The sequence below is a fragment of the Diadema antillarum genome, unplaced genomic scaffold, assembly GCF_040938485.1.
Source record: "Diadema antillarum isolate AM-2024a unplaced genomic scaffold, OU_Dant_1.0 seq00001279_RagTag, whole genome shotgun sequence".
In the NCBI taxonomy this organism is placed as follows: Eukaryota; Metazoa; Echinodermata; class Echinoidea; order Diadematoida; family Diadematidae; genus Diadema; species Diadema antillarum.
Genome location: NW_027272059.1, coordinates 792,817 through 818,985, shown reverse-complemented (window position 1 = coordinate 818,985; position 26,169 = coordinate 792,817). Strand labels below are relative to the sequence as shown.

The window sequence follows — 26,169 nt, the reverse complement described above, 5'->3', positions numbered from 1 at the left end:
TGGCCTATTTATGTAACTAATCCTGATCTGTGTCCGGTCTTTCGGCTCCAATTTACTGACTGTTCCGTTCATGTTAACCGCTACATTCTCCGAATAACATGAACAAGCGCCGCATAACGAAAATAGGGCACTCCAGCGGTTCCGGCCCGACGACACTGTTCACGGCGCTAGCATCTCGCTGCGTGCGGGCCGCGGGTACGGTGGTGCTTCTCCTCCAGGCCACCATCGGCACAGCTGAGTGGATTGTTGATACGTCGTCACGCAACGCAAGAGTTCATTAGTCTTTATAAGGATGTTTAATATAATTTGTTCTTACAATTGGATCATATTGATGAATTTAAAAAGAATAGCACATTTTAACTGAGTTAAAAGCTTGAAAAATATATTTTAATATCATAAATTCTTTCATTATATTTTAAGGTAGTTACATTTTAAGATATAAGCTTGTAACGATCAAATTAAGACTACGAAAACACACCGCCATACACAGTTCATCTTCAAGCTGAAATGACAGACAGCGATAGGCCTACATACGATGATATATTTTTTGTGTATTCCTCTCTCCGCTGAAAACATTTTTCTCCCCAGGCAGCAATGACATAGCATTGAACAACAAAAGTATACCGATGGCCAGTCAGTTGCAGTGGCGGATCCAGAGGGGTACGCGCCCCCTCTTTATTTGTTGTTAAAACAAAAGAAAAAGAATGAGATGAAACCCGGAAGTAGCACCAGAAATATTGTTTGTGCCCCCCCCCCCTCCTTTACGGAATTTCTGGATTCGCCCCTGAGTTTGAATGTGCATGAATAACGTGAAATGATTCCGATCAATTTAGGTGAAACTGTATTTCAAAAGATGTAGGTCCGTCTTCTAACAGAAACTTCAAAGGCAAGGTGTGGACGGAACTACCTACAGCAAAGATCCTGTAGGATTTTTGCCTACAGTCTATGAGATGAGATTATTTGAAGAAAAAAATGGTGAAACATTAAAACATAAACTCTGTGAAAATGTTATTGAGATAGGTCAATGGTGGTGATTGCCCATGACCGGCGCCACGTTTTCAAAAGTGTGTGTGTGTGTGGGGGGGGGGGGGGGGCACTTCCGTGTTTCATCAGCTAACAAGCAACAACAACAACAACAACAACAACAACAACAACAAAAGCCTTCAGCGCAACTTGTGTGCCACTTCCGGGTTCCCCTCCCCCCCCCCCCCCCCCCCGTTCCGCCGGCCCTGTTGCCAATAGCCTTGGCCGCCTAAAAATTTTAAGGCCTACTGTGAGACTTGAATTAGTGACTATTTTTTTTGGGGGGGGGGGGATGAATGAGAAGCTGCTGCATGTCATAAATTTCATATTCTAACATAATTCAATTCAATTCAATTCAATTCAGTGTTTTATTTCATTTTTCGACAAGAACATATAGACATCACTTTTGGGGGGTAACAGAAAATAAGGTGCGTAAAACTATTTAGGATGAAAAGAATGTACAATGATTGTAGCACCTTACGATAATTATACATTATCATAAAACTCAAGTGATTAGAAGTAAGTAAACAGTATGCAAAATTCGAAAAATGGAGGGACCCACTAAAAAGACAAAGCTTGTAGGATGTGGGCCCCTCAGAGGAAAAACATCAGTTGAGAGCAAAGTAAAAGTCTGGAAGCCCACTAGAAAGAGAGATCAACAAAAACAGGCAGATATACAAAAAAATAAACATGAAACGGGACTGAAATAGGAGTAATAGTACAACGGAGAGTTGACAATGAGACGAGACAAAATGAGACAAAACTAACATAACAGTAAAGAACAGAACAGAAGAGACAAAAACGTTAAGCAGAGACAGCGATCTCGTCAGAAGTATGTTGAGAGGGTGGGAAAAAGTAACGCGAGAAAAAACAAGGTGTTAATAGAGATAATAATCGCAGAAATATCCTAGCCTTATACAAGTATAATGATAGGAGCTAAGATACGTAGCGATCAATACATGAAAACATAGGTTCTTAGATAAGGAGTTATAACAGCTGGTTAATTCAATTCAGTAGAATATTAATTATTATAAGATTGCAATAGAAAAAATTTCAGTTTCCTTTTGAATGAGTATATATAGAGGGGGCATTTTTAATATCGGCCGATGCAAGGAATTTCAATAACTTGGGCCAAATATGACAAATATGACAAATAGATTATGTTTTCTCTGCTCAGTATGGATCAAACATCATGCTATTTCAAATGCTCCAAGATAGAGGATATTATTTGTTACAGGCATTTGAAATGGATTTTAAAGGATAAGTTCATTCAAATATAATATGTGTGGATTGAGTGATGTCATTGAATGCAGCAATATCGGTAGTAATTTCCGCAATTTTTCACTGAATATATTTATAGATGTGTTTTATATTGATATTGCTTTATTCAACCCACATAACACATAGATTATATTAATGTGAAGGTGTCCTTTCATCCACACAGATACCAAATTCTGGCATGAAAATGGTGTGTGAAAAGCGGAAGAGAAATTTGCTGTCTAACTTATTATTAAAAAGTGATGTAGGAAATATTGGCTAATGGATTTTGCACTACATAGGAACATGTCTTTGACTCAGTAGCAGTGAAAACTGTACAAGGTGTCTTAAATTAAAAGAGTTTTATTGCAAAATGAGTTATGCGCCATTTCTAAAGTAAGTCCATAATCAGATAACAAAATGTAACCATTCCAGTAATATCTCACTTGTGACATAACAAGGAATATTCTAAAAGTTATGATTTAAAATATCCTGTATTTTCTTATTATTTTCCTTGGTTGTTGTTGTTGTTGGGTTTTTTTCAGCTTTAATCACAAATATTTCAATTTAACAAGAATGGAGTTCGCTCGTTTTGCGATAAAACTCTTCAATTATTGTTCTATACAAAAGAATTCGGTCAAGGTTTTTGTTTAAAGTTTAAGACAGTCTAATAACTTTTTATGTGACAGTGAAACAACATCAGTTAGGCCTATTAAGTAAAAAGACATGAATGTTTAACACTCCTCAACTTTCTATTTTGATCAAATTATGGAGCATTTTCGTTTTTTCATTTCATTGATTCCACTTTATTGATTTTCATGAATTTTGTGGTTAGCTTGCTTGATAAAAAAAAAAAAAAAAACACTTGTGTTTTTCTTGCTTTTATTTCCTACAGCGATTGGATTAAGATAGTCATAAGGAAATAAAAATGAAAAAGAAAGAAAGAAAACCGGGAAAAGAATGAAAAGAATGCTGATGTTGTTAATTACCATATTGAATTAATACATTAATTGAATACATAATAATCGTGACCCTGTCTAACTTCAACATAGATCGTAAATTCAAACCACACTGGAACAGGGAACAAAAACTCCAAAAAGACAAGAAGAAAAGGAGAAAACTGGATAATTCCTTTTGCATTTGATTAAGCTGGGATCGAGAAGTCCATTCATAATGGGCCCCAATCATAAGCTCTGCTTCTTGGGGACTCATATCCATTTGCTTCATGTTCATTCATTACTGTGACTATGTCTGGTTAACAACTTTATTTTACCGCAACTCTACCCGGTTCCAAACTTGTGATTCGATGTACTAGTAGTCCGATCCGTCCAGCGAGCACATCAAAAGATACAGCGCCATCTTGAGTTGAAATACAACATGGTGTGCGATCAACCACATGTGGGCAATCAGTGCAATACTGTAAATAGTCCAGCGGATATAGAAAAAATCATGCACTTAATGGTAAAAGCACCATATTTGGTACACATGTACATGATGCCAATACAAGTCATTTCTGATATGGAAGCCACTCTGATTCTCCCTTTGGCGGCCGTGGCGGCCATTTTTCAAAATGGCCGCCATGTGATGTAGCAATGCTGTGTATTTTGGAAACTATAAGTCCGATTGTCGTGATTTTTGTACCAAAGTATAGGTTTTGAGGGTCAAGGATTCCAATAAAATATTTTTTGAGAGGATAAAACCATGGCAACCTACTTATTGGCGGCCATTTTGAAAAAATATGGCCACCATGCTAGATATAACATCTCATTAAAACGTATGGACAAAGGGTCATGACTCTGGTACCAACTTATATGTTTTTGGGTCAAGGATTCTGATAAATTCAACTGTAAGTGAATATGAATCGTTTCATCCTACGTTTTGGCGGCCATTTTAATACATATGGCTGCCATACAACAGATGATGAATATTGCATATCTTCGAACTCAAAAGATATATAATCACTATTCAAGTGTAAAAGTATAGCTTTTGGGTGAAGGTTTTCAATATAATGATGTTTTAGCAAAATGAATAGGTTCATCACATCCTTTGTTTTGGCGGCCATTTAATAAATAGCGTACGAGTGTTATGACAGCGGGATGCCCATTGTGGATTGATTCTGGTGTAAACGTTTGTTTTAGGGGTCAACAATTACTTGTTCACTCATTTTTAGTATTCTAATGTGGGACATCTAGGCATAGTTAACTTTGTAAGCATTTTGGAAAATATGCTCAACTTCCTTTATAGGATTTCTTTGTGTACAGTGTATGTCAAAAACATGATCTTCACAATGTCATGTCTGAAGTACATATTAGTCAAGATTATATATTTGCTAGAAATATAGACTATCGCTTTCTCTGGTCCCTTGACTATGGAATGAAAATCATTTGTTTTAGGGGTCAACAATTACTTGTTCACTCATTTTTAGTATTGTAATGTGGGACATCTGGGCATAGTTAACTTTGTAAGCATTTTGGAAAATATGCTCAACTTCCTTTATAGGATTTCTTTGTGTACAGTGTATGTGGAAAACATGATCTTCACAATTTCATGTCTGAAGTACATATTAATCAAGATTATATATTTTCTAGAAATATAGACTCTCGCTTTCTCTGGTCCCTGGACTATGGAATGAAAATCATACTTTCCAACCAATTAGTACATCTGTTTTCTTTGGAAAAATGACACTAAGTGTGAGAAAACTTCTAAAACTTCTTGGGTCACTTACATCAAATGTAAACACACTATATGTATGTCTATAAAATCCATGATTGACCAGGCTGTTCTGATACTTATAACTACACTGAATCTTGTACATCAAACGATAAAGTAAATAGTGGCAGTGGGCAGGTCCTTCTGGTCCTGTACGGGTAGAAAGACGTCCCCGCCCTCCACGAGTCTTCCGCTTCCTTGCGGGCATTTTTTTGGTTAATCAAAGGCTAGGGAGTAAACCTTATCCAAATCCGGAACGGAACCCCTAAGGCGGTAAGGTGTTGTAGTTCATCATCTCTCCGGCAAATACAATACATCTTTATAGGTTTAAATGTAATTGTCATTTGCAGGTCCACATGATTCTACTATTAAAATATAAACTACAAGAAAAATTATGCTAATTTATGAATTTAAGGAAAACCTCAAAGAAATACAAATTTTTAGGTTCATAATTATTGGAAGATAAAACTGCAGAATAAAATATTCAGTAAATCAATCTTACTTACCGGCACCAGTAGAAATACTGAAGACGTTCTCTAAAGCGCACCTGCATCTATGCATTCATGTTCATCACCGCTTAGCAATGGATGATAAGGAACAATATTGTTTCGGATTGTCAGAGCTAATTCGATTCCTTCATATGATTCCTTATAATTTTGTGTAACAGTTTTGACAAGGTCATACCATGAAATAATGAACAAGAACTGAAAACAAACTTTAGAAATCAGTCTTATAAGACTGCAATACGAATCATGTCTTTGTGGCTGGAAACTATGACAGTACATTAATTGTACTCTCCTGTCTATGCATCCAAAATTGGGGAAAAGTCTTCTTTTCCATTCTCACCATTTTATTCTACCTTTGATATTCAACATAATTATCTTTAGTATTCCACGTATGCAACAATTGTACTTATGTGATGTTCAATACCTACTTGAATAGTGAATGTGATAGAGGTATGGTCAATCAACAACAATCAATGAACAATAAAGAACTAAACACCGCAACGACATAGGAGGTTCATTTACCAATGATAGGTGAACGATTCTTGTCAATGGGACAATACATATGGCAAGTGAGGGTGTATATATAATACATACAGGGTGGCCCCTCAGAAAATGGAAACGAATATTTTTCCAAAACCAAAACGAAATTGTCCAATTTTGTTGAGTACTTTTCTTTCTAGACATGTTTTTGTTAATCATTAATTTCTTACTTTATTATCAAAGCTCAGCAACGGAGACTACCCAACAATTGAAGATCAATTTTCGACAATAATCCTATTCAAGCATTCCACATTGTGATGTGCGGCCTCAATTCTTTGTTAGTCTCCCAAGTGGCTTTTGTTCGATGCTGAAATTTGTTGAATTGAGCTAAGAAATTTACGCTCGACCCGTCTTTTAAAAAAAACATCTGTAGAATGAAAACTACTCAACCAAATCGGATGATTTTGGTGTCATTCTTCTTCTAGATGAATTCTCTACAACTATGTCATTCATTTTGGCATCAAAATAATGCAAATGTGCAGATATTTGCGAAAACTCGCGTTTCCGTTAATTCTAGGCCACACTGTATATAATGTGTGTGTGTGTGTGTACATACACTATGTAGTGCGGCAGTCATATTTATCAAAATGGACATGAAAACGAAATGTGTTAGTTCTATTCATCAACAAATGCTTGTTTAAAATCATTGACCCCAATTAGTTTCAAAGACGTACAGTATAGTATATATTGCGGTGGCCATATTTCAAAATGGCAGCCAAAACATAGGATGGTTGTATACACGAAAAGATGTATCCATTTAAATAATTGAACCTCAAAAACATGTTTTTGTACCAGAATCATGAAGATGCATGCATTGGTTTTAAAGATATATGAATAGAATGCAGAGCGGCAGCCATGTTTAACTGGAGTGAGGCCCTATTTATTAAATGGCCGCCAAAACAAAGGATGTGATGAACCTACTCACTTTGCTAAAACATCATTATATTGAAAACCTTCACCCCAAATCTATACTTTTACACTTGAATCGTGATTATGTATTCATTGAGTTCGAAGATATACAATATTCATTATCCGTTGTATGACAGCCATATTTATTAAAATGGCCGCCAAAACGTAGGATGAAACGATTCATATTCACTTACAGTTGAATTTATCGGAGTCCTTGACGCCAAAAACATATAAGTTGGTATCAGAGTCATGACCCTTTGTCCATACGTTTTAAGGTTATGTTATATCTAGCATGGTGGCCATATTTTTTCAAATGGCCGCCAATAAGTAGGTTGCCATGGTTTTATCCTCTCAAAAATCATTCTATTGGAATCCTTGACCCTCAAAACCTATACTTTGGTACAAGAATCACGACAATCGGACTTATAGTTTCCAAAATACACAGCATTGCTATATCACATGGCGGCCATTGGCGGCCATTTTGAAAAATGGCCGCCACGGCCGCCACAGGCAGAATCAGAGTGGCTTCCATATCAGAAATGACTTGTATTGGCATCATATACATGTGTACCAAATATGGTGCTTTTACCATAATGTGCATGATTCACCCTATATGTGCCCTATATCCGCTAGACTAAAACCAGTGCTGTAAACTTGATAGCGTGCCACGCCAGCAGCGCCGTGCTAGTGATACACGCTCGGGCTAGTGAAGGCGAAAGGGCAGACTTTTTTCCAGCGTGCATGCACGCACTGTGGCAAAGACTTGGCGAAGACTGTTTTGTATCGAAGCGCGGCGCATGATAAGTTCGATGATACCAACGATATGAAGAAGAATAAGCAGAAAGCAGGGGGACGGATAAGGTCTTCAAAGGAAGACAGTGATGATGTACGTAAAACTCATTGTTTTGCAGAGTATTCATGAATGTAGAGTGTTAGGGATATGTTCGTGTTCTGAGCTCTCTTGACTGTCGTCTACGTGCATAGTCCCACATCTGCATATTTTTGTGTGTTTCATACTGTGAATGTGATGAGCTGCTATGCTGTCAACAGTTTCTGTTTGATAATGATATTAATGCCCTCGCCTCGGCTTCAAAGGTATATGATTCTAGACAGTAGAAACCCTTATCATCTCCGCTGTTTTGTATAATGTTGGCGTGCTTAATGTAAGTTTAATATGTATTTATCAATTAGCTCCCATGCAGACAATTGCAGTATAGCGCTAGGCCTATCCTACTAAAATGCAGACTAGACGCTCATCAGCTCACTTCATGTAACGTGTAACGTTAGACAGCGACACAGCACTATCACTAACGTTGGTTGGATCTAGTCACCGAGTATCCAAGAATTAAACTGGTTCTGTTGATATTGTTTTTCATACACTACACGAATACACCCATATCTGCACACTTGAAATCGTGTTCACAAAGTAAAGATACCATTCCATACCATTTTTAAATTAAAAGCATTTCAACAATTTTGTACTTCTTCAATTTGATCTTGGTATTCCATAGGAAGATTTGTTGCAGTTGATGAATAGCATTCAGGATGATGGAGGTGAGATGGAGACGAGTCATCAAGTGGAAGGAGAAGATGTCCCAGCATCGGAGATTAATGACATCATCAAGAAGTTGAAACTTGACAGGTAGATTGATTGGGGCTAGAGTACCATTTTCCCCCATCCCCACCCCCCCCCCCCCCCCCACAAAAAAAATGAGAAAAGAAACTGGGTATTATGATGTAGACAGGTTGTACAACATGGAAAAATACTATTTTCATACTCTGTTCATATCATAACAATTTAAACACATTCATCACATGTTATATGTGAGGATGTTAACAAACTGGTGAACTTAGATTAATTTTGTTAGAAGTGATGAGACATTTAGGTGATCATTTTCGTATTCAAAACCTGTTTATAATCCTAGGATATGCGAAGTATGGTGTCCTATGGTACATGGACCCTGGTGTCCTTTGTAAAGATGGTGGGCACCAGTGTCCTAGGGTACAGAGAAAAGATTAGGGTGAGGGTTTGGCTTGGTTTTAGGCAAGAATAGAGTGATAATGGATCAATTTGAAGGGAAGGGGGTTACATATGGAATTCTTTCCTTCATTGGAAATCAAAATAAAAGTGTAATTGCATGATGGGTATAAATTTAGCCACTCTCTTCTCTAAAGACCAAAAGTACCAAAATTCCTGGAGGGTTGGGAGCTACAAACTTACAATGCATGAAACCCATTCCACTACTTCACTGCAGATCATCAATAGATTAGAAATGCTGCGAAGACTTATTTACATATCACCACCTTAAAAGTCTATTTCACATAGAACTGAAGCGATGTCTTCAGCCAGTGGTTACGTGCTTGGCAAAATTGTGGTTTAGGATACCAATAATAAAGTGTATGAAATAATTCGTTTTGTAGAAAATAATCCCATGTTATATCAGAAAGATAAGCAAGTATCTTACCATGTTTCATAGTTGTCCTTCATAAATATGACTGCAGAAGAAGTTATGCTTTTCTGCAGGTCTGAAATTAAAGGTGAGACTTGTGATATATAATTTTATTTTTGAGTGTACTCACCATGTTGTTCTATCCTGAAGTAGAAACATTGGTAGGCTGTAAGATAACAAGTTTTCCATGCATTCAGTAATTTTCTTTGATGTTGCCTTTCAGGTATCAGCAGGAACCGTCCAGCTTTAAAGAAAAGAAAAAGAAGAAGAAACTGGACAAAAAAGCACCCTCTTTGGATGTGCGAAACAAAAGCATACAAGAAAATGAAGACAAAATTACTCAGGAAGATGGGTCAAGGCATCAGACAGAAGAGAAGCCAGATATCCTTGGACACAATGTGAAGACTAAAAAGAAAGGCAAAAAGGTTGAAGGAAACACAGCTGTAAAGGCAAAAGTGAAAGATACACAAAATGCACCTAAAGTCAATGCAAGGACAGTACCCAGTGTGGGGAATGAAAGAAGTCCAGAAAAGAATGTAAAGCAACATTCCAAAGGAAAAGTTCCAGTCAATCTGCAGATGTCACCAACTTCCATTATGTTAGTACCTTCTGGAGTCAAATGGTTTACAATTCTGGTGAGTATTCAGAAATTTGAATTGAAAGAACAGATGAATAACTAAATATGAATACCAGAAAAATGTGTTCATATGGTACATTATATATATTAAAGTATGTGTGTTTGCTTGTTTACACATATATGTATAATTATTTCAGTCATATATTGTTATGTTTCATCTATTATTTGTTTGTTGCAGACCATGATTTTTTTCCTTTTATATGCCACATGATATACCCTGTTGTTGTTTTTTTCTGTTGAATATATTTAAGTTGAATGAAGCTTTGGGTCATGTGAAAGGAACTCATAAGTATTGTTGTTATGATTGTCTAAGGCAAAACATTAGAGCTCTTGTTTGATTTACTTTATCTAACAAAGAATGATGAGAGCTCTGATAAATACAGTACAGTGCACTCCTGTTATTCTAAAACAAAAACAAAAGCATGGTTATAACGACATTTTTTACACAACAAAGAAAAAAGTCAGATCTTAAAATTATCAAGTATGTATATACATTGTACATGTATCTTCACATACTCTACTATTTGGTCGTAATGAAATTTCAATATTGTGAAAGAAAACTGCCAGTCCAGAGGCCTTTGTTTTGTGACAGGAGTCCCCTGTAGTAACAGGATCAACTTGCAAATTTGATATTATCTCTAATAAGCTCCTTTTGTTTTTCTTTGTAATTCTTATGTTTGACTTAGGAGTCTGCAAAGTCGGTGAGTGTCCAGCCACCAGATGAAGCTGTTGTTACTGCATACAAGGAGTATGCAACAAAACTTTATGACAATGAAGTAGAACTCTATGCAGCAAGTAAGTAATTTAATTGTATTTTTAAATTGTATGGTTTGTTTTGTAATTCAGCATTAAAAAATTGTCCAAGTAGTCAGTTGCAGTGATATTTTATTTTTGTCCCCGCCGAACGAGTTCGAGCAGGGGACTATGAAACGGGCTCCGTACGTGTGTGTGTCCGTGTGTCCGTCCGTGTGTCCGTCCGTCCGTCCGTCCGTCCGTGTGTCCGTGTGTCCGTGTGTGCGTCCGTGTGTGATCAAAATCTTCAATTTGCTACTTCTCTGTCATTTATGAGCCAATTTTGATTCTGTTTGCTTTATATGATAGCACTACATGGGAGCTTTGAAATTTCTACACAGAATTTCAGTCGTGACCTTTGACCTTGACCTTTGACCTATATTGTACATTTTGCTACAAAATGCTACTCCTTCGCCATTTCTAACCCGATTTCGATTCCGTTTGCTTTATGTGATGGCACTAGGTGAGGGCTTCAAAACTTCTACACAGAATTTTGACCTTTGACTTCTTTGACCTTTGACCTTGATTTTTTGACCTATATTGTACATTTTGCTACAAAATGCTACTCCTTCGCCATTTCTAACCCGATTTCGATTCCGTTTGCTTTATGTGGTGGCACTATGTGAGGGCTTCAAAACTTCTACACAGAATTTTGACCTTTGACTTCTTTGACCTTTGACCTTGATTTTTGACCCATATTGTACATTTTGCTACGAAATGCTACTCCTTCGCCATTTTTAACCCGATTTCGATTCCGTTTGCTTTATATGATGGCACTAGTTGAGGGCTTTAAAACTTCTACACAGAATTTTGACCTTTGACCTCTTTGACCTTTGACCTTGATTTTCGACCTATATTGTGCATTTTGCTACAGAATGCTACTCCTTCGCCATTTCTAACCCGATTTCGATTCCGTTTGCTTTATGTGATAGCACTAGGTGAGGGCTTCAAAACTTCTGCACAGAATTTTGACCTTTGTCTTCTTTGACCTTTGACCTTGATTTTTGACCTATATTGTACATTGGCTACAAAATGCTACTCCTTCGCCATTTCTAACCCAATTTCGATTCCATTTGCTTTATGTGATGGCACTAGGTGAGGGCTTCAAAACTTCTACACAGAATTTTGACCTTTGACTTCTTTGACCTTTGACCTTGATTTTTTACCTATATTGCACATTTTGTTACAAAATGCTACTTCCGGCGGGGACATATGTTACGCACCGCGTAATTTCTACTTTTCCTTGTTTATTTTTTGCTCTGTGAGAATTCAGATATTGTTGATTTCAGACTTGATTATTTTCTGCATGTGTGACATTTTTTTGTGACATACCCTCTATTGTAAGTTTTGACATGAAAGAGAAATTGTGAGAGTGAGGAGCTGAAAGAGTTGTTAAATAAGTGACGGAATATGAGTTTTCTGTGCGGCATCCAGGAAAGAGCAGTGAGAGTGGATCTCAGAGCAGATGGATGCAGACCGTGGCAAAGTCAGGAGCACTCTCAGACAAGGTGGCGGCCCTCACTCTGGAGGTGCAGGGTGCCCCTGTCCACACACCCCTCAGCCTGGACAGCCTGCTGGCTATGGTCAGGAAGAAGGGTCGGAGGGAAGCCCTCCTGGGGCTGGATGCAGTCAAGAGGCTGTTTCTGGAAGAGTTGTTGCCTAGCAACAGAAAGCTGAAGCTGTTCTCTCAGGTTTGTATGATTCACAAAACATTATTTTTGAACTTCACTCTCTATCCATAGTCAAGGAAAATACCCTCTTCTGTTACTTCTTTTAAATAGTTATAATAGATTTTCAAAAAAAGATGGTAAAGTGATGGAAAATTATGAGAAACAATTTCTTCATGTCTCTCCAAGCTCCATTTGTATATTTTACTTTTAAAAGTGTCTGTCAGGGGCCAAGTTAACACCTTGGTCATGTGATTATATACTTTGATAATGTTTTGCAATGTCATCTTCTTAATGAGAAAAAGTACCAATGTGAGAAATGTGATTTGTAACCATGAAAGAATCAAGTTTCCAAAGTGCATATAAACATATAACTTATTTCTTCATTGTCAGATAAATTCCACACCAAGTGATACTATGCAATTCTGTCATGATGGACTTATTACCGGTATATATTTTTCTGTGTTTGTTTCCAGCACTCTTTTGAGGATCTAGAAAGGAAATGTGGCTCAGATCGTGCCAAGCGTGATAAGCAAATTCTGATGTACTTCTTTGAAGATCAGCTGAAGCAGAAATACAGCATGTTTCTTGACATCATTGAGGTGAGTTCAGAGTTTAGGGAAACTTATCTTACAGCTGAAACCCTCATCAGACAAAGTAAAAGTGTACAACTTTGAATTGTAGAGGATGAACTGTTCTCTTTTAAGGGCATAAAGAAACAAATGATGAGAAAGTAAGGGGGGTCGGTGTTCTCGTGCTTTGCAAAATGATGTAAGGTCTAGTGGTGATTGTTTTGGGTAACAACTGAATGTCAAGTTGAATTATTGAAACTGCAACCATTTCAATATTACGTGACAATATATTTTTTCTTTATGTTCACAGCCATGATCGATTAATCCTATTTGAGCTGATGATGTGCACTGTTTACTGGAAAACAAGGACAGAAATATTGTCAGAGTATAGTTGTAGCTGTTAGAAATTGTCTGCTTTCTGGCTGTGCTTGTAGGTTGTGTCAAACGTGATGATGTGATGCTTAAAGTATTTATATTTTTCTTTCATTGTATCCCTTTGTTGCATCTAGAAAATGTTGCAAGATACACTAAGTGCCATAAAGGGCAAAGCCTTGTCAGCATGCTATGAGCTTCTTGTGAACAGACCAGAGGAGGAGAAGGTGAGGAAAAAGTGACACAGTCATCTGAAACATTTCATAAACTATTTCTAAGTAAAAACAGCTGTTTTTACATTTCATGTAGTATAGAGATACCAAAATAGAGTGCTCCTCTAGTGAAGAATGCATTCATTTTGTGTGTTTTTTTCCTTCTAAATAACGAGGAAAACTCTTTGAAAATTCTCAGAGATTGTACACTTTTGTGTGAGCTTATTACAGAGGCAACTGAAAATGTATCAGTAATATTTAAGTGAAGGAGGGCATAAATAGTCATAAGTACAAGACTAAAATATCTACAAAATTCTCCAAGATGAGGGCATCTTTTCTTTTTTCCATACATTGGAAAATCAAGTGATATGTACATTTATCACTCTGTTTGTAATGCTTGTCCATGTTTGTTGGTTTTTCAGCGACTGCTTAGACTCATAGTCAACAAAGTTGGGGATCCAGACTACAAGGTTGCAGCAAAAGCAGTCCACTGGCTACAAAAGTTGGGTGAGTTTCTTTTTGCCAAGCTATCAGCTTTCCAAAGACTTATGACATTGTAAACCTCAGTTTGAAATGTATGACAAATAAGAGCTAGCAATTAGATTTTGTCAAGACTTGCATCTTTAACTAGGCTTGCTTTTATTGTTTCCATGTTTTGCCTAATGATTTCTTGAAAGAAGGATCTCCAATGAGATGATTTTTAAAGACAATAGCTATCACACATTTCATCTTATTAATATTTCAGAAATGCATTATTGATCAATTGTTTGTGTTGAATTTCATATTTTTCACAAATAGTTGAGGTTCATTCAATGATGAAGTTTGTGGTGGTTCAGGCCATAGAGGAACTCCTCTTCAGACCAAACATCAACACCAAGGCTCAGTAAGTAGACAAGGGAATCACTTAGATGAATAGATCATTGCCAAGAAGTAGTTTAAACTGAAGCATTGGAGAAACTTGAAATCTGACTAATATAAAGTGTACACTGAGAAGCAGTGTCTGTATAAATGTTAGAAAACCATTTGGTTCAGCATCGTGTGGACAGCGTGATATGTACATGTGACTGATTCCATCTATGTACCACTCATTGTTTGGTAATGTAAATGCCAGTAGTTTTTACTGTTACTTTGCACAAGATGATGTTAGTGTAGGGTATAATGTTGTTAACATGTAATGAGGAAACGTGATAGAAACAATCCTTCTCCTTCACATCTGAGATGTAATTAACATCATCTGGATGATCAAACCAGTGTGATGCTGTGAGGATTGAAGGCATTTTTTTTTTTTTTTTTTTTTTTGTTATTTGTGGAACATCTCTGTGGGATCCTGTACAGAAATGATTTCTGTCTTTCCTTTATCGAATTCTTATGTGATAGACCTTTCACAGCATTTAAACTTTGAAGTCAAATTTTCACCAGTGGAAGTAGACCCTCATATCGTCGGGTGCCCGTGCATTGGCCGCTAACGCAATACAAATTGTATTGCGTTAGCGGCCAATGCACGGGCACCCGACGATATGTAATAGTAATGAGAAGATACTTATACTCCACTATGTGCTTTATTGGCAGAGCTGCAAGTTGGCACATAATGCTCTCATACCAAATATACTGAGCCAGCAGTGTTGAAAATATTGTCTTCGTTTAGCAGTACGGACTGGCTGAAAAGTAATCTATGCCTGAAGGAGGTCCCATGCAAAAATCAAAAGTAGAATGAAAGCGAGGAGTTGGACACCAGGAAGAATCTGTAGGGATGGGTATTATATAACTGGGTTCTTCTCCCTGCCGGCAGTGGAAGACTTCATGGTTGTAACTGATGTTTCCCTTGCTGTTACAGGTACTATGCCATATGCTTCCTGAACCAGCTGGTGTTGAACCAGGAGGAGGATGGACTTGCCACTCAGCTCATTGTGGTCTACCTCTCATTCTTCAAGGCAAGTCATATTGAGAGAGAGTTCTTTGTACTTTCCATTCCTATTTCCTGCACCCAGAGGAAATTGTAGTCTTTGACTCATATAGTCTTTGTTACTCAAAAACTGATATAGTTGGCTTTGCATTTTATCAGTCTGTCAGCCTGCAGATTTTTTGTATCATTTATGTTTTGTTTTATTCTTTTTTAATGTCCTTTAAGTTGTTTTGAAATGCTCATGAGCCAGGAGCCTCTTTAAGGCAAAATGTTGATGCAATCTAGGATAATAAAGAAACCTAAAGAACCCTTTTTTCCCTACAAATCCCAATATGTGCAATATAAATAACATTATGAGACTGAGCATTTGCTTGTCCAGCCCCAAACTGTGGGATAGATTTCCATTAGAAATCAGGTAATCCCCAATTGTAGCATTATTAAGAACATTAATTAGAAAATTAAGAAAAAACATACCCGTTGAAGACCAGTCCCCAGTATACTCGGGCGGATGTCTTATTAGAAATGTGTGTTTTTGCAAATTGGGTTGTCCTCAATGGGTTAAACTCATCAGCAGCTCGTGCATTGCAGGAGAACATATTAACATTCATTCTGTGCTTTTTATATTTGTGTATTATTATCATCATTGTCAAGTCCATGTCTATCTAAGAGAAGAGGCTGACCTGCACTTTTCAAGCAAGTTCACCTTGATTTTCATCTTAAAATATTCTTCTGATTTTATATTGTCAGGCTTGCACAAAGCAGAAGAAAATTGACAACAAGATGTTATCAGCAGTCATAACAGGAGTCCACAGAGCCTTCCCATACTCCAAAGGTAAGAGAATATATGAACAGGAAGCATTGATATGGGCATTTTGTTTTCCATAGTTGTGTTTGAAGATGAGGATAAAGATAATACATAAGCTGAGAGGGGCAAATGTCACTTTTGTTTTATCTTGTTAAGATATGTAAAGCCACATATATTTAATTTGTCACTTTTTTTTCCTCTGTCTGTTCGTACTTTATGAACTTAAAACCCAATGGACTTTTCTTGCCATAAATGTGTTTTTCCAGAGGATGAGAAGGTTCATGAACAGCTGGACACTCTCTTCAAGGTCATCCACAAGGTGGCCTTCAACACAAGTATCCAGGCCCTCCTACTGGTCAAGCAAGTCTTGGACAAAAGGTTAGCGTCCACTCTGAATAGGGAAAATGTGTATACATTATGAGAGATGATACCTGTCAGAAAACAGGAAATGCATGAGATTGCATTTTTGCATTCTTGTGATATGTGATGTTTTCAGTGATTACCATCATTATTGTTCTGTATCTTGGCTGTAATTTGCATTTACTCATGATATGAATGGGTGAAATCACACTTCATGTAATTCAAAGATTATACTTCTCTATGGTGTTCATCTTCTTTGATAGAACTATTCTAGCTATGATCATATGTCTATGAATGATACTGACATAATGTCGATGGTATATGTAAAGACAGCATGCTGAAATTTGCAACATGTTGCAACAGTGATTAACTTGTTATTGATTGCGACAGAACTCATAGTTATTGTGATAAGTAAACTGGTTTAAAAGTAAGTGTACACAAAATTGTACTTGAAGCTTACATATAGAGTTTTTGAGAAGTGACCTTAGAAAAATTGTGGGTTTGTGATGCTTAATTCTTGATACCTAGGAAATCCACAATGGACCGCTTCTACTCAGCCCTGTACCGCAAGTTGCTGGACCCCCAGCTCTCTACCTCACCCAGACATGCCATGTTCCTCAATCTTCTCTTCCAAACCCTCAAAGAGGATGAGGTGTTCAACAGAGTCAAGGTCAGTCGCATCTCAGAAAGCTGCACCAGAGATTAAAATTAATGAATTTTTGCATCAAGTTGTTTTTATCACAACTGATTGACAAATTGCACTTCATCAACATGAGCAGCACATATTTTTCAGTGTTTTAGTGGCAGCCATACTCAGTTGGAATCGAACCAACTTAATTACTAGACAGCTCGGTCATCTTGTAGATAACAACACATTTCTAGCAATCAGGAGATAGTTGGTTCGAGTCCAACATGAGTTTGTATGCCCATGTTTTTTTTTTTTCATGGCTACTACTACAACACTGAAAAATTGGTGCTCATTTTACATCAATGAAGGGTCATTTGTCAATCACTTGTAACGGTACAGAGACTTTGGAAATAAACAAAATCAAATGAGGATGGATTTCATTCAGTGGAAGAATCTGTAATTCTCTAATTCTTGATGAAGGGTCTCCTTGTAGCTACCATGAGTGCTCTTTATGCTTTGATTTTCTTTCTCTTGTATTCATCAGTGCAGATAACTTCATCCATGGAATCTGGAGACACTTGCCTATTCAATATGTTTAGATCTAGAGGATATGAAGTTAAGAAAATTGTTCATGATAAAGACCATGACTTGAAATATTTACCTAGTTGTCTCTTCCACTAGTATTGTTAATTTTCACCCAAAATTGCTTTCATCAGGTGTAAAGAGCAACAGATTCCCAACAAAAACAATTTAATACACTTTACTTAAATTATTATGTGATGAGAAATATCTGTAATATATCTTTTCCTGCAATGATGACTCTTTTTTTAATATTCAACTTTGACTGAGATGAAAGAAGGAATGACTGAGTGAGAGAATGAATGAGTGAATGAATAAAAAAAAGGAGTCTATCAATCAGTTAATGCACAAGTCCATAGATTTTTTCTGTTCTTGCTGTCCTCCCCCAGGCCTTTGTGAAGCGTCTACTTCAGGTGTGTAGCTGGCAGCAGCCTCCATTTATAGCGGCTGTCTTAGTGCTTGTCTCCGAGGTCATCCGGGTCAAACCCTCACTTGGTATCTTCAGTTCCTCCTGGAATGAGGTAAGTTTGGAGATTAGCTTTATCATGATATACTATCACTAACCATCAAATTTGTGATATTATGTGTAGAAAGCTGAATGGATCATCTTAACTATAATGTGAATGAAGCGATAAAATACTACCTTTAAAAAAATGTGTTAAATTAATCAGCAATCTTTGCGATCACAGTAGCTGGTGTTAATGTTAGTAAAGGATATGAACTATTCATGAGATATTGATGAACATGTGCTTGTTCTCAAAGTTAGATATTTTCAGCAGATATAATGAATGACTCGCAGATTTGTCTTTTTTCTCTCTCTCTCTCTGCTTGTACATCTATGGTTCACTGGTGAAATTTTATGTCATCCTAATTGAATCATCACTTCTTCTGTTTCTTTCTAGGACTCTGATGATGAGCACTTTGTGGACATAAATGAGGAAGAGGAAGAAGATGAAACCAGTGATAAGAGGAAGAGGGGTGAGATGAAGACGACATCACATGAGACCAGAGAGGACAAGTCATCCTGGGTCCATCGACAGACGGCAGAAGGAGACAAAGGTAGTGATCACCTAACTCTTTCTCTTGTGATAACTGAGAACTTAAAGTTCACTGAAACTTGTTGAGTAGGGTAGATGTTAAACAAAGGGAAGATATTCTTCAAAACAGTCTCACTTGTTTGTACTTTGCACAAGTACACCTGTAAAAGTGGTGTTGGTTGCACCCCTCAACGGCCTGTAATTCTTCCATGAACAGACAGAACTCCCGTTGCTGGCTGTCTGCCATCACACCAGAAGGTAAAGACAAGGGTTTTGCAACCTTTACTCATAGAAATAACATTCCAAGATAATGTTGATAGTAAATTCTGAGAAATTAATTCATCATCTCTGATATGAGTATATTTGTCAAATTATTGCAAGGCATCTTGAAAACTTTAAGCAAAACTACTGTTGTATCACCAAGAAAAGTTGAAATTCTCTCTCTCTCTGCAGACGAGATGTCATCCAGCTATGATGCTCTGGCCAGAAATCCTCTCCACAGTCATGTAGACAATGCCATCATGTGGGAACTCAAAGTGGTGAGAATTTAAACCTGTTTATTTGGCTCTTTTGGAAGCAGAGAGTGTGGAATACATGTGTGTGTGTGCTGGGTGGAGTTGTGCGAAATTGAGTTAAAGATCTTACAACTTCAAGAATTATTCTCTCAGAAAGCATAAATGCTCACCAGAAGTGGACTGTGCTGTGAAAGTGGTGTAGTGTAGTACATGTCTGCCAACATGTGTCATATATACATACAGGTGTCAACACTGCAGTCTCCTATATGACCGCTAGTTATTATGCTATTGCATGAATGTACACATGCCTCATATGCTTCGTGCCTTCAGCTTCAGGTTTTTGTATCTTTTATATTCATATTTCAATGATCTTTAGATCGCATGATATGGAAATTGACTATTGCCAGTTATCAGGTGTTGAAATAGGACAAGATTGTATGTGTAGCTTTTATTTTCATTTTTCATTTCATTTCATTTCATTTATTTCCAAGCTTTAAGGTCAGATCATGCGAGGTGTCCAATTTCTGTGGCAGCTTCATCAGAATTCTAATGATAATAATAGCAGGGCCCTCTGGTAGAGCAGAGGCAACACTGAAGAGGCTACCCTGGGTAAATAAGACCTTATTATTATTATTATTATTATTATTATTATTATTATCCTTATCATTTGTATGCTATCTACCCATTCCAGCTGTCCAAGCACTTCCACCCATCAGTGGCGCTGTTTGCCTCCCAGCTCCTTTCTGGCACACTGGTCTCTTACACAGGGAACCCTCTGCAAGACTTCACAGCAACACGCTTCCTAGACAGATTTGTGTACCGCAACCCCAAGCAGAAACTTATTGGTAAGATTGGAAATTGATTTGTGGCACTCTTTACTCAGATTTCCAGTCAACCCACCCAGTGTACCAAACAGAGTTAGTGTACATTTGATTTTCTTGAGTGTTTAGATGTATGTAATATCTCTCTCAGCAGTGTTTCAGATTGTGTTATTCATTCAAAGCTTACATCTGGCTTTGATTATGACAGTGCCTTGTATAACATTCTTTTAATTGCACTTTACAAATTACATGATCCCAAACTAATGCTGTCCAAGTGTATATAATCTCCCATTCTCAACAATATATCCATTTTCAAAGCACCTGGACTTGTTACCGAAAAAGTGAAAAAGTGAAAGTCATATTTCTAACTCCAAACAATGTTGTACACTCCAGTAGTTCACTGCCCTTGAACAAATGTAGTACTGCTGAGAAACCCACCCAGTTCCAAGTATGGCATCACAGTTAATAGAATTTTCATTTAACATGATGTTTGTATGTGTGTGTTTGCTTGTGTTTTTCCGACACTAAGGAATACATGACCCTTGTATATTCAAACAAGGTCAAGTTAATTCCAGTCCTTTGAAGAGCTGTGTGTATTTTTTAGATATTTTTACTTTCATCATTCATTACTATTGGTATGTATGTGAATAATAATAAAATGAATGTAAAAATGTTGTTTAAAATTTGTTGATTATTAGCTCAATAAAATGGGCTAGAGAGTGGATACATAAGAAAAAGCTGACTATTGTTGTAATTGATCATTATTTTTTTTTTAAACTATGAGCTGTCGTGCTACCTACCATTACTGTACAAATAGCTGAAAATTCCCCAGTAAGATAGATGATGCCCTGTCTCTGGTCATATATTTCTTCAGAAATTTACGGGACATCAGGTACATGCACACACACACACACACACACACACACACACACACACACACACACACACACACACACACACACACACACACACACACACCATGTATGTACATTCCTATAATGGACTAGTCCAGTATGTAAACTCTCACTGTGCTTTCTTACATGTCTGTGTAGGCAGAGAGTCGGTCATGCAGCCCAAGTCAAGGTCCTACAAACCTCCAGCAGTCAGGAACCTCCCCGTTAACAGCAAGGACTTCACCAGTCTGACTGAGGAGAATGTTCCCATTGATGAGATGTTCTTCCACAGGTTTGTAACTTCTGAAGTTCTCTGCAGCTGAAATATGTCTCACTACTAGCATGATCACAGATACATATGTATCTCTGCCTCATATACTGGTATATTCACCATGTGTGATGTATTCATATTAAAACACAGGCACACACACAGTAGATGGTATGATCATACTAAAATCATCTTGCTCATGGTAACTCATGTAAAATTGTGCATCTGTTATGGTATTTATGTCATAGATCATTAATTATTCTCTGTGTTCCGTGTTAAGGTATCTTCATTGTGACTGGAGGATAGTGGTAGATTTGGCAGATCACAATTAGAAAAGCTCTTGACTCTCAAAAATTCTCTTCCATGGTTATGATTGACAGGTTCTTCTCCAACAAAGACCATAAGCAAAAGAAGACCAAGGAAAAGACAGACAGTAAAGAGAAAACATCGCAAGAAAGAGAGAAGAAGGTGGAAGAGGATGAAGACATTGGTGACAGCGATGATTCTATTGATGAGTTCGTAGACGAGTCACCTGATGAGATCGACAGCGATGCTTCGAGCATTGACGATGAGGAGTTTGACAGAATACTGGGTAGGTACATGTCAAACTTACAGGTTTCAGAGAATATCTAAAGGTTCTTACCTGGTGTGATGATGATATTTGGTAAACATTGAAGTAATCTCAGAATGAAATGAAAGCTCATGATTAGCAGAGATATATGACACAAAGTCAAACGTTTTGAATGACCATCTTGTTGTGTGAAAATGCTGATAACACCACACAATTCTCTGCTGATATATAAAATGTCTTTCATTTCACGGTGCAAAAATGGAACTATATCAAGTGGTCATACCCAAATCATTCGATTGATTAGAATCACTGGTCATGGTACAGTAACAGGAAACAGATGTAAATATTTGTTCTAAAGGTTTACCCGATAATGTCTCCAACAACTTTCAAGGTATGTTGTATTTCTTATGTGCTTCTCCTCTATGATACTCCCTAAGTTTGTTGTTTGTACAAAAATTCAAAGAGTCAATTTTAATGTGATTTCATGCCCCCCCCCCCCCCCCCCCCAATGGAATTAAAATGACAGTGGCTATCACAACGTCTGCTGTGTTTTCAAAATTCCTTTCCCCAAGTTTCAGGCATTTCCATTGTGAAAAAACAAAACAAAACATGATATTTTCTTCCCTGTTTACATGTGTAGATGAGATGGAGGGAGGTGCAGAAGATCCTGACCTAGGTGATGACTTCGATTTTGCTGGGTGAGTTTCAAAGTCACTGATTCACTTAGAGAATCATTCTTGATTGGAAATGATTTATGGAATGCATTTACTCTAGTCCTCTGATAGAGCCTTCGCACTCATTTTTGATCATTTATTATGTATATGTTTTGGTTTGTTTAGTTTATTTCTTCTGTACACTTATCTAGATTGTTATCCTTTGGTTTTAAAAAAGCAAAGATATTTTGGATATTGGTCTTTCTTTTGGTCTGAAATAAGAGATGATATGCACACTAAAAAAAATGCAACTGACTTTGTTTGCCACGACATCCATTTGAGATTTTGTCTTTAAATGCAAAAATTGAATAAAGATATCCCCTGTGATTTTTTTTCCAGAGAATTCCAGAAGAAGTCTAGCAAAAAGCAGTCCAAGAAGAGGAAGGCTGCTGAAGGAGAGGATGAGTCTTCATCTGACGACGATGATGATGATGGGGAGGAGGAGGATGACGATGAGAGTGATGCAGATGATGATGACATGGATGATCTTCCAGAGACAGAGGACATAGATGGACTGGATGAGGAAGCATTTGAGATGTCAGATGAAGGTATGCCCAGAATCTCTGAAGTATCATGTTTTTCAGGGATTAATGCAGCAGTACATTTATACATTTAATCCCATGGGCATTAATGACTATCTGGGAGTGATATCCTGATTGCTGGGTGAAAATATGTACTGAAGCTATTTTATGAAATAAATACTTATTTTGCTTGCATGGCTTGATGTGTGTACATGTGGTCATCACTGTAAAACTGAATTGTTGAGGTTTACCATTACACTCTATGAAAACACTCTTCTATTACTTTACCCTGTCCTAAGTTGCACATATTTTCTGTACAGCACAGACATAGGCATGATTATCATATCTGTTAGTACATTTCACATTCCAACATGTTATGTAGAAAGCTGTTTTGTGTGTTCCGGTTATTAACGCAATGATTTTGGTTTGTGTGTGTGTGATCTGTAAAAGATTTTCCTGGACCAAAGGCGAGCAAAGCCAGCAAGAGAAAGCGGAGACGGGAAGCGAAGAAACCCAAGAGACAGAGAGAGTCAACGGAACTCTCCGATGTCACCGAGAAGGTATGAATGGGTCACAAGGAAGTGAGAGTTGTAGAAACTCATTCATACTTTGAAAAGACTTCTTAAAGGTTATCACCCGAGTGTCAAACATGATTGTAGTCTTGAGCAGAAAGGGCCTGAGAGTAATGTTAAGTGTTAGTTTATTTTTCTGGCATATCACAAAATTCATAGCTACAATCAACATTTCTTGGGTATGATACAGCCTTGTGGCTGGAAGAAATTTTTTGTCATATAAATATAAAAGGAAAATCAAGATATATATATATATATATATATATATATATATATATATATATATATATGTATATATATATATATATATATATATGTATATATATATATATATATATATATATATATATATATATATATATATATATAATCTTTTTTTTTTCCTTACTGCGAAGTACAAGGTTAGTTTCAAACAAAAAATGTGACACACTGTTGGATTTTTTTTTTCTTTCTCTCTCATTGTCAGATAAAATGTGGTAGGAGTCTGGAGAATATATTCGATATGCTTACTCACCCATATGTATATTGAGGAAGTATAGATAGGTTGGTGAACACATATATGTATATTGATGACTTTTAGATATTATAGGCTGGTGAACACAATGTGTGTTTAATTGTAGCTTTGTATCACATACTCATGTTACCGGTCATAACATTAAGAAATTAATCTGAAAATCCCAAATCATGTGAATCATACATTTCTCAGGAAAAAAAAAATGTGGCATTTATATTGCCAGAATATTACGATATGGGCATTCTTGGCTGAAGATCACGGAAATGACCATGCAAATCCTTGTCCCCATAAATTTGTATTGTTTATGAAAACATAATACATGGTTTTGTTTTTCTATGTGATTGTTATAAGTGTCAAGATATCTCAGTTATATATTCTAATAGATTGCCTCAATTACATTGCCTATTTCAACACATACAATGTGGTGGTTATGTATATCCACATCATTTTACTCTATCAAAACCACTAGTATGCTTAATTTATTGCCTTTTTGTATATTTCAGATTTCCAGCATGATAGATGAGAATGTTGGGTCTAAATTTGATGTTGGACTCAACGCTCTTGCCAACAAAGACAAAGCAGGTCAGTATTTCATCTCTAACATTGGGCAAATGAAAAGAGAGTAGAAATGTTGATGGTATATTTAAATGTGCTCTACCATTCTGAATATAGAACTTCTTGTTAACAAATTGTGAGAGTAATACAAAACAGATATGTGCTAAAGTACATTGTATGTTCCAAGCTCCCATCGTGAGTCTGATAAAGTAAAAGTACCCAAAAATATATATATCTCTTCAATTACATTTTTGACATTTACATGTGTGGGTTGTTATGGAATACATGTGTAAAAGTTTAGAGTTATTACAGAGTTATAGAAAAATCTCTGTCCAGTTTGTCATGGGATTTCAAACATACGGGTACTGCTGCTCTGCAGATTTGTACCTTTTTAGGTCAGAAATTACTTTAAATCTGTTTGCCACTTAAAATGTGGTAACAAAGGATAATGTGTGTCACTTTTCATGACCGTTTGACCCACAGATATGAAGCAGCTACGATGGGAGATGGACCGTGACCGCTGGGTGCGAGGAGTGGACTCTAGGAGTAAGATCCGTGCCAAGAAACTGAGTAGAGGACCAAGGGCCAAGGGCTTCCGGGGCAAAGGAAGAGGGAAGCAAAAGAGATGAAGATATAGCTTCTCATTGTGACATCACTAGAAGTGTGACTGTGTCTTGTAGACCTCATTTCTTGAAGTGTTCAATTATGGTGTCAAATCATAATCATTGCTGTTGTCATGCCAACACCTTGGTGATGACCAATCGGCTCTGAGCATCTCAGCAGTTATGATGAAAACAATTATTCCATGCAGTAGCAAATCAAATGAAATCAGACATGGTTCTGATCAGGTGTAAGACGTCCTTACCATCATCTCTCAATCTTGGCTGTCAACTTGCTACTTTATTTCCCCTGGCATCATACATTTCTCCTTGCAAGTCTGACACTCAAAGTAACTGAAGACTCATCCATGGTTTGTGCAGAGCCTTGGGCAGGTTGAAGGAGTTCCATCTCAGTGAATCAGCAGCAGAATTTGAAATCCAACATAATTTCGTGCCTGCCAGACACTTCTGATTCACAAATTTGAATAAAAGAAATTCACCATAGAAGAGCAGAAGACACTTCAGTTCATCATGCTATCATCAATACCTGAAACTGGCAGAATAATTTTGTCAGCATTGTGGAATAATCTTGAAATACATTGTATGATGTTGTTTTTAAAGAGAGGCAACTTGTGTATGATGTCAGTTATCCCATTTGTTATGATTTTA

At 37.0% G+C, this 26,169-nt stretch overlaps 1 protein-coding gene across 1 annotated transcript; it reads left to right on the top strand.

Annotated features, from left to right (window-relative positions):
* Positions 1-98: 98 nt before the first annotated feature.
* LOC139745622 (CCAAT/enhancer-binding protein zeta-like) lies at positions 99-26,052 on the top strand. The gene is made up of 24 exons (XM_071656024.1): positions 99-266; positions 8,456-8,586; positions 9,618-10,029; positions 10,718-10,826; positions 12,258-12,514; positions 12,967-13,092; positions 13,572-13,661; positions 14,069-14,153; positions 14,445-14,529; positions 15,481-15,577; positions 16,297-16,381; positions 16,621-16,732; positions 17,243-17,384; positions 18,311-18,442; positions 18,824-18,980; positions 19,412-19,497; positions 20,165-20,318; positions 21,347-21,479; positions 21,836-22,047; positions 22,667-22,724; positions 23,079-23,287; positions 23,711-23,820; positions 24,850-24,928; positions 25,385-26,052. Exons 1-24 carry the CDS (start codon positions 99-101, stop codon positions 25,528-25,530), a joined length of 3,375 nt encoding a protein of 1,124 aa, XP_071512125.1. The 3' UTR covers positions 25,531-26,052.
* Positions 26,053-26,169: the final 117 nt, after the last annotated feature.

Excerpts from the sequence above, each read along its gene's own strand:
- LOC139745622 (XM_071656024.1), top strand. The coding sequence starts at position 99 with ATGAACAAGCGCCGCATAACGAAAATAGGGCACTCCAGCGGTTCCGGC. Across the intron at positions 14,530-15,480 it reads AACATCAACACCAAGGCTCA|GTACTATGCCATATGCTTCC; the intron begins GTAAGTAGACAA and ends TTGCTGTTACAG. Across the intron at positions 17,385-18,310 it reads AGGTGTTCAACAGAGTCAAG|GCCTTTGTGAAGCGTCTACT; the intron begins GTCAGTCGCATC and ends GTCCTCCCCCAG.